The sequence below is a fragment of the Pyxicephalus adspersus genome, chromosome 10 (genome assembly GCF_032062135.1).
Source record: "Pyxicephalus adspersus chromosome 10, UCB_Pads_2.0, whole genome shotgun sequence".
In the NCBI taxonomy this organism is placed as follows: domain Eukaryota; kingdom Metazoa; phylum Chordata; class Amphibia; order Anura; family Pyxicephalidae; genus Pyxicephalus; species Pyxicephalus adspersus.
Window position 1 is genome coordinate 7,964,292 of NC_092867.1, and position 8,674 is coordinate 7,972,965.

The 8,674-nt window shown below is 44.0% G+C and overlaps 2 protein-coding genes across 3 annotated transcripts in view; one reads left to right on the top strand and one right to left on the bottom strand.

Annotated features, from left to right (window-relative positions):
• Positions 1–3,121: 3,121 nt before the first annotated feature.
• NECAP1 (NECAP endocytosis associated 1) overlaps positions 3,122–8,674 on the bottom strand; it is a 37,735-nt gene continuing 32,182 nt past the window's right edge. The window contains exon 8 of the mRNA XM_072424297.1: positions 3,122–3,446. Coding sequence (XP_072280398.1) covers positions 3,416–3,446 — 31 coding nt within the window. The 3' untranslated portion in view covers positions 3,122–3,415. The remainder of the gene's footprint in view (positions 3,447–8,674) is intronic.
• PEX5 (peroxisomal biogenesis factor 5) overlaps positions 6,665–8,674 on the top strand; it is a 22,223-nt gene continuing 20,213 nt past the window's right edge. The window contains exons 1-3 of one of the 2 annotated variants that reach the window (XM_072424292.1): positions 6,665–6,818; positions 8,113–8,323; positions 8,392–8,538. In XM_072424292.1, the coding sequence (XP_072280393.1) occupies positions 8,401–8,538 (138 nt within the window). In that variant the 5' untranslated portion in view covers positions 6,665–6,818; positions 8,113–8,323; positions 8,392–8,400. The remainder of the gene's footprint in view (positions 6,819–8,112; positions 8,324–8,391; positions 8,539–8,674) is intronic. The other variant, XM_072424293.1, reaches the window with a different exon arrangement.

An 8,674-nucleotide genomic window follows, 5' to 3' on the forward strand; every position in this document is an offset into this window, starting at 1 on the left:
TTTTTTTTTTTTTTTTTATTGATAAACTTCTTGTCTGCTGCCAATCAGGGCAGAGTCTCCAACAACATTTTATAGACTTTTCTACTGTCCGGGCCTGTATCCCGGGCACTCTACTACTTGAACTTTTTAGGTTTTTTGAAGACTTTTCACCCAGACGTTTCAAACTCCGCTTCCTTCTACTCATACCCCAACAACCACGATACTGACGTCACAGTTCTGCCTATGTTTTATGTCTCGTCTCACAGGGCAGCTAATGCAACGGGTTAGTGGAATCCAATAACACCTAATCACTGGATTAGCAACAAATGGGGATGTTGCCTACGGCCAGTCGTTTTATTAGATTTGGTTATTTAACAGGTTGGGGGGGGGGATGTAATCGTGTACAAATGAGGCCAGTGTGATGCAGGCCCCTGCCGGACAGTTGCTGCGTGCATGACAAGACGTGGCCGGTCCCATATGAAATGATGTTGCAAAAAAGAAAAAAAAAGTGCACTTGGATTGGCTGGTGCTGCCGCCATGTGATAACAGCTGTGGGCCGTGGCATAGACCTGCCTTTTTAAGAGTTGCAATAAAGCACTCTGCCAACTAAATCTCTATGTTGCTGTGTGTTTATTCTCCAATTGGTCAGCACCATTACCTGGTATATGTGTATAGTTTTTTGGAACTGCAGTGAAAGATCACTACCAATGCTGGGAGTGCAAAGAGGTAGATTTCAGCAATGATTGGCGGATTCTTCTATGTCAAAAGACCAACTCTTCCTGCTCTGATGGAGCAATGAGATAATGTTTTAAGAAAGCATAGTTGTGTGCTCATAGCGTGCAACTTCTCAATTAAGGAAAATCATTAACCGGGCTATTCAGTTAAAAAATGACAATAGGGCTCCCTCATCTTACTGATGCTTGCCTTGTCACTCTCCATTGCTGTTTCCTTGTTGGAGCCTTCAGAAATATGGAGCCTTCTTAATATGGAGAAGCTTGTGACCTCCAATTTGTGTTAGGATCATTCTTTGTTAGGACCTAGAGGTTAATTGCCAGGACTGAAAATGCCTTCCCTATCATATATATATATATAGTGTGTGAACCTTACACATTAGTGCCTTCACTGCATAGAGGATTCCATTGCCTAGTGCAGAGGTCGTCATCCGGTGGTCCGCGACTCTCTCCAGAGCCACAGACCATGTCCCCCATACAGATCACAGACCTGCGATGGGAGAGTGGTTGGGTTTTGGCATCATGACGTCACTATGGGTGAATTTTTTATCCCCTTTGAGTGACACTCGTCTTTCCGTGCATGCTTGGTCCGGTAAATTTAGTGGTCCGTGGGTCCGAAAAGGTTGGCAACCACTGGCCTAGTGATATCCCTTCAGGATTTTAGCAGTGTGTAAATAACTTACCAAATATGAAATTCAAATGTAAGTCAGCAAAGATGTCATATTCTCTGCAACAAGGTGCCTGTCATTGGATCTCAGACTCCGTGGACTGGGAGAAATATTTTTGGAATATGCTGCGTGTGTGTTTTTTTTTTTTATGGAAATAATTTTGTTTGCATGTTGTGGTTTTGAACCTAATTTGTATTAGGTGTTACTCCCCCATTATGTTTTGAAAGGCTGATCATTCACTTATTTTTCACTGGGGTTCTACCATTCAAAGATTCATTGCAGTAATGGACACGTGTGCCAGTCCAGTGAATCTGATTAAAAGGTATTTGCTGAGCATTTCCAAACATATAATTGAGTATTTTAGCCTTCTTATTTTAAAAATGTGTTCCTACTTTTGCAAAAGTCACAAATCTTTGAAGTTCTGTGACAGGTAAATGCCTCTCAACAACTACCTTACAGCAGTGCAGTTTTAGGTTTCCTTTACACACAGTGCCACCTACAGGAAAGAGCAGGAACTTGAACCAGTATTACCAGATAGTCATACCTATTATTTTTATTATGATTATTAATATTAATAAACAGGATTTATATAGCTCTAAAATATTACGCAGCGCTGTACATTAAAAAGGTGTTGTAAATTACAGACAGTGACACAGGAGGAGGAGAGAACCTGCCCCGAAGAGCTTACAATCTAGGAGGTGGGGGAAATAACACACAATAGGAGGGGAGATATTTAGTGGTGGAAAGTAGTAAGGATTTAGGAGACTGAAGAAGATGGGTAGGTGATCTTTACTCAACATCCACGGGCTCTATTTATATACCAGGGAACCCCATTCCCTCAACTATTCCCTGGTTAGAATATTTCAGGTCCATGTGTTTCAATGGAAGTAATAGAAATCCTGGTTCCCTATTTCAGGTCTAATTGTTGCAACGGAATCAACTGGTTGGAATCAATTACTTCCACTGCAACACATGGACCTGAAAAGTCTGATTTCCTGTGTTATAAATAGAACCCTATGTATTCTATATATTATATATATTTTCCTGGAATAGCAGGCACGGCTTCCTTTTCCCTGCCTATGGGCACCAGCTATTCCCGAGGAATCTTTGGTGTTCTAAGGTCAGCTGATAGCTACCATCTTAGCTTTGCTCAGGGACCTCCTTCCTCTTACATTCAAGGAAATTTAATTTGGGAAATGCCAATATAGAATGTGGTAAAAACTCAATATGGTTTCTCTTGCTACTATAGCTGCATTAAATCTGGAGCTGCCCCCCACCAGAATTCTATTTCAGCCCCTAGATATTCTCTCCAACATTTAATGATGACTTAACCCGACCCCAAGCTGTCATAAACCCACCCAAGGGAATGTTTATCACAAGGTGGGTTCACTATATTGCTGCAATCACATATCATTACATGAATGACATTCAGTGCAGCAGTAAGAACTGCTCCTGGGAAAGGAAGGGGGGTGGGGTATGACACCCAATAAACTGACCATTTAGTTTTTGACTTTTGTTATAGTCCTGTAAGTACCTTGACCCTCTTTCATATATATATGTTTGTTGGGGGTAATGGGGGTAAATCTTTTCTCGTCCACTTTAAATCTCTCTGCAGCCTGAGGTTTAGCTGTATTAGTCTGCAATACCTTCCAGGATTAGGATTATTAGTAAAGCAGGAAGCACACAGGATAACAGAAACCGAGAGAGAATCAACATAGACCGATTGCTGTCCCGAGGAGTTCTAGACTACTTTACATTTTTTCGTTTCTGTTATGCCGCTTCCATAGATATGACAAAACTTCTAGTTGGGGCTGCAAAACAATCCCAGAAACTTGCCTCCAATTAATTAGATTGAACCTCTGAAATTGGTAACCTATGTATATATTGCATTATCTTTAATAGTCTATATTGAATAATAATACCTGGAGATCCATGTTCAGGCCCCTACTTTCATTGGGTGGCCACACTCTGCTTATTTTTACCCGATCTTCTGATAAAAAGTATGTTTGTATATTATGCAGTCCACTATAGTCACTGTTATGACAAAACCTGGGCGATATGTGTATCACTGAAAAAAAGGAAAAACAGTTTAAATAATTATTTTTTTATTTTTAAAATAAAATTCTAAATTTAAATTATTAACTTAGGGCTCTATTTATAAATGATTCACCTGCCAATTTGTCTGAAATTCACTGACAAGTGTTGGAAGCTCTCTGCTTCTCCTATTTGAACAAGGACTCCTGCCACCTAGTGGCCAATTGTCAAAAGTGCACAGCTGTTACAATAGGAAATGCTATCAGTATAATTGATTTAATATGGACGAATTTAGAGTGAATTAATAGGAGAAAACTTTATAAATAGAAGCCTTATACTAAATAATTATAATCTTGATTTTAGCATTATTTTAGACAAGACAAATTCTAGAAGACATACTTTGTACCTACAGCAAGCAGGCTGTGAAGAATACCGTATCATAAACCACAATGCAGATCAGTGGTGGTTGTTTCAAACTTCCTGATCGCCACATTTTCCTCAAATACCACAAAGTGTGATTGTTGGCTGCAATTAACGTCTATGGCTGCCGATTTCCAATTTAAAAACTGGTGATTGTGGCTGGAAAAAGTGGAGACCAGTTACTGCATTTAGGTGAACAAAGCTCTGATTGCTAATTTAGGATAATTATGGTACAGTGATCAAAACACTGATCACCTTTTATTTGGTGTTATAAAAGTGCCGACCGCCGGGTGGTATCTGGTTAGGACATTGGTCTACTATCATTTCCTCTTCTCTCCAATATTTGTTGATATAACTAAATGTGTGGAGGCTGTTTACTTAGAGAAAGTTGATTTTGGAAAAGTAAATGCTTGGTAACGTAAAGGTAAAGTTGTGTTTGCTTCTCTCATCTATCATTTGTAAAAGTAAATACATCAATATTGTGTCCAACAGAAACAGAAACTGAACAGAAACTGTATTGGTACACTCTCTTTTACTCTAGGTATAAGCTAGGGTTGGGTAGGTAATTGACCCAGGGGTTGCCTAGGTTTGGAAAAGCACTTGCCCCTAGGTTGGATAAGCTCTTTCCTCTAGGGTAGCTTAGGCAAACTTTTAGGCCAGATACGACTTTTAGGCCAGGCCTAATCCTGACCGGCAACCCGCAGCGGAGCCAGAAAAAACTACCAGAGCCAGTGCCGCTGAAGCCCCGGAGCCGCATGCGGCTCTTGAACCTCCGTGTGGTGTCTCTCTTCTCTATTTACCGCGGGTGGAGTTAACACTTCCGCCGCTGGGGTAAATAGGGAACATTTGCTCCCCTCCGTATGCATTACGGAGGAGAGGGATTTCCCTTCAGGGGTGTTCCTGGTGGGGGCAAAGCCACTGGGGCGGGACTCGAGAGAGAGTTGGGCCTAGTGTGCTCCTGCCTACCCCTGAAATGGCCTAGTGTCCAAAAAAGTTTACTGACCTCTGCTTTAGGGTTACCTAGAGTTGGGTAAGTTCATTCCTCTTGGGTTGGATAAGCACTTGCCCTTAGGGTTACCTAGGGTTGGATAAGCACTTGCCCTTAGGGTTACCTAGGGTTGGATAAGCTCTTTCCCCTGGGGTTACCTAGGGTTGGATAAGCTCCTGACTCTAGGGTTACTTATGGTTGGAAAAGCTCTTTCCTCTCCGGTTACCTAGGATTGGATAAGCACTTTCCCCTAGTGTTGGATAAGCTCTTTATCCTGGGGTTAGCTAGGGTTGGATAAGCTCTTCCCTCTCGGGTTACCTAGGGTTGGATAAGCACTTGCCCTCAGGGTTACCTAGGGTTGGATAAGCTCTTTTCCCTAGTGTTGGATAAATTCTTTCACCTGGGGTTACCTAGGGTTGGATAAGCTCTTTCCTCTAGGGTTGGATAAGCTCTTACCCCTAGGGTTGGATATGTGTTTCCGCTTAATGCTAGCTAAGGTTGGATAAGCTGTTGCCCCTAGGATTATCTAGGGTTGGAAATACAACTAGCTGGGGTTAGGCAAGCAATTCACTCTATGGGTAACTAGGGCTAGGCAAGTGTTTCCCCTAGGGTTACCTATAGTTGGGTAAGCATATGCCACTGTAGTTTACCAGGGTTGGGTAAGCACTTGCCTCTATGATTATCTAGGCTTAGCTAAGTGTTTGCCCTTAGTGCTATCTAGGGTTAGGTAATGGCCTGCCTCGACGGTTAACTAGGGTTGTATAACTGCCTGCTCCTAGGGTTAGCTGAGGTTGGGTAAGCTATGTGTAGCTGTTAGAGAGTGACTGAACCTCCTGACAATCACCCCAATAAGAAGCGAACAAGTGCATCAGGGGTGGTATCTAGAAATGCCGAAACGTGTTCTAGTGACAAATATCTCAGGCTCAGTTTCTTATAGAGCATGCGCCTAACAGGGCTGAATTTCTAAACAGGCCACCCAGGCTGTGGCCCAGGGTAACAAAAACACTAGTGGGAGCACTCCGACAGATACACAATGCAGCTGGGCACTGCTGTACCTGGCAGAGTTATACAGCTGGAAGGTATGTGACACTGGGAGCCTTCTTGTTTCATCATGTCACCAAATCACTACTGCTAAATCTGTCTCTCTCTCCCTTGTCATCTCTCTCCTTACCTCTCTGTCTCTCTTCCTCTCTCTCTACCTCTTTCTTCTCTTTACCTCTCTCTCTCTCTCTCTCTCCCCCCCCTCTCTCTCTCTCCCCCCCCCTGCACATTTGAGAGCTGGCAGCAAACTGCCATACTGACAGCGTTCCTGCCGCCCCCATTCATTCTATATGGAGCTGCCACCAAGAGAACCTAGGTGTAGCGTCTCCCCCAAGGCAGCGGTTCCCTGGCATGGGAAAGCAGTAACTGCACCGCCACCTTATGGCCAGTCTGAATATAGCGCCTTCTTTCAAGACAGTTGGGAGAGGCAGCACAATGTTGCTGCCCTAGGGGAGAAAAAAAAAACCTCTGGTGCTTAAAGCGTACCTAAACTCAGAATTTTCACTTTACATAAAAGGATAACCCTTTTATGTATGGTAAAAAGGGCAGCACCCTTTTTAAAAAAAAAAAATGGCACAACACCGCCTCCTAATTTTCGGGTCCCTAGGCCGTCAAGAATGAATGGGAGCGCAAAGCCTCCTGGGATTCCTAGATCAGGCATCCCAGGAGGTTCTTGGGCACTCCTTTTGCGCATGCCTGGGGATCTCAGCCATACGCAGACGGAGCCATTTTGCCCAAAGAGAAAAATCTGCTGATCTCACACATGCGCAATGAGATCGTCAATTTTTTTTTTCATCCTCTGTCACCCAATCCCGCGCCTGGGTTGGGTGAGGTAGGATGAAGAACCCAGGAAATTAGGACGAAGATAGAGCGCCGGCTCCAGGACGGATGCCGAGATGACGCGGGACCCGACGCTGGACACCCCCGGAGTGATCAAACTGCCCTGCAAGATTGAAGGTAAGTGTGTTTTTATTTTTGAGTATTGTTTTTCTTTAACACAATGCACAGCAGCACACAAGGCACGGGGTATAACCCTCCATTCCTAATGATACTCAATCCATATACTGAACACAACGAGCTGTGCAATACACCTTGTACAAGTACAGCACTCATTTTTGTGATATGCTGCTCCAACACAATGCACACCAAGGTGAATGACAATGTGCCCATAGGGGGCATTTACCTCACTTCCTGTTTTTCCTCCAAATGGAGATGGGAAAAAAAAAACCCAGGATTTTATTCAGTCTGGGAAATGTTGCTCGAGCTTTGGTGTTGTCACATATATAGGATTTGTATTTCTATCCATCCAGCCCTGGGATTCATACTTTATAAATACTTTACTAATGTACTTACCTGCACTGTAATTGGAGGGCTCAGAATTTCTGCACTGTGATTGGTTGTCTGACGCTTACATGTAACGTCACTGGAGGTCCCAAACCTATCTGTATTACGATTGATGGGTTTAGAATTATCTGTACTGTCATTGGAAGATTCACGATTATTTGCACAGTGATTGGAGATGTCACAATTATCTGAAAAATGATTGAAGGTCTCAGAATTATCTGCAATAAGATTGGAGGTCTCAAAACTGTCTGAGAAAAAAGTCTGTACTGTAATTAGTTGTCTCACAATTATCAGCAAATGTGATTGTCCCACAACTATATGCACTGTGATTGGTTGTTTCACAATTATCTGCAATGTGATTGGAGGATTTACAATAATCTGCACAGTAATTGGAGATGTCACAATTTTCTGAAAATTTTTTGAAGCTCTCACAATTATCTACATTTAGATTAGAGGTCTCAGAACTGTCTGTACTGTGATTGGCTGTCCCACAATTATCTGCAATGTGATTGGAGGTCACACAATAATCTGAACTATGATTTTCTCACAACTATCTGCACTGTGATTGGTTGTTTTACAACTATCTGCACTATAATTAGTTGTTTTACAATTATCAGTAATGTGATTGGTGGTCTCCCTAACAACCTTCCTGATTCCCCGCCCATAGGCACGCCCTGTGCCATCGCTCCTCCCCTGTGATACAGACAGGAAGTCTTTACTTCCCCCCCCCCTTCTCTCCACCCTCTGCTGATTGGCAATGTCTCTCCTCCCCCTACCGGTGATTGGTGAATTCAGTTTCCGCCTACATCAAGTGATTGATTTCCTTTCTCTCCGCCCTCTTGGATGATTGGCATCCTCGCTTCCTGGATCCCAGATGATTGACAGTTCATCTCTCCTCCCCTTCCAGGTTTTGACAGTCCGTCCCTCCTCCGCCGCTCGTTGTTAGGCTGTCTTTCTCTCCTCCCCTCCCGGTGATTGGCAGGTTGTCTCCTCCCGGTGATCTCTGTCCCGTGTTTCTCCTCCCCCTGAACTCTGACTGCAGACGGCCAGGAAGAGCCGGGCAGGGGCTGTCTATGGCAGACAGAGGATTGCTATCAGCCATCGGATATCAGTGATCGGTGAGAGATCGGCATTGTATGGGGCTGTGCTCTGTGTCCTGCTCTTCTCATGTCTGTCTGTCCTGCAGGTTGCAGCCATGGCCATGCGAGGACTGGTGGACGCGGAGTGCGGAGGGGCAAATCCACTCATGAAACTGACCGGGCACTTCACCCAGGACAAGGGGCTGCGGGAGGAGGGATTGCCCCACGTGGCCTGGCCCCCAGGAGCCACAGCGGTAAGTGACCCCGGCTTATATGTGTCACCTATATGTACTCCTCCCTACAGCCATACTGCCCCCTGTACCCCTAATATCACCCCCTCCCTACAGCCATACTGCCCCCTGTACCCCTAATACCACCCCCTCCCTACAG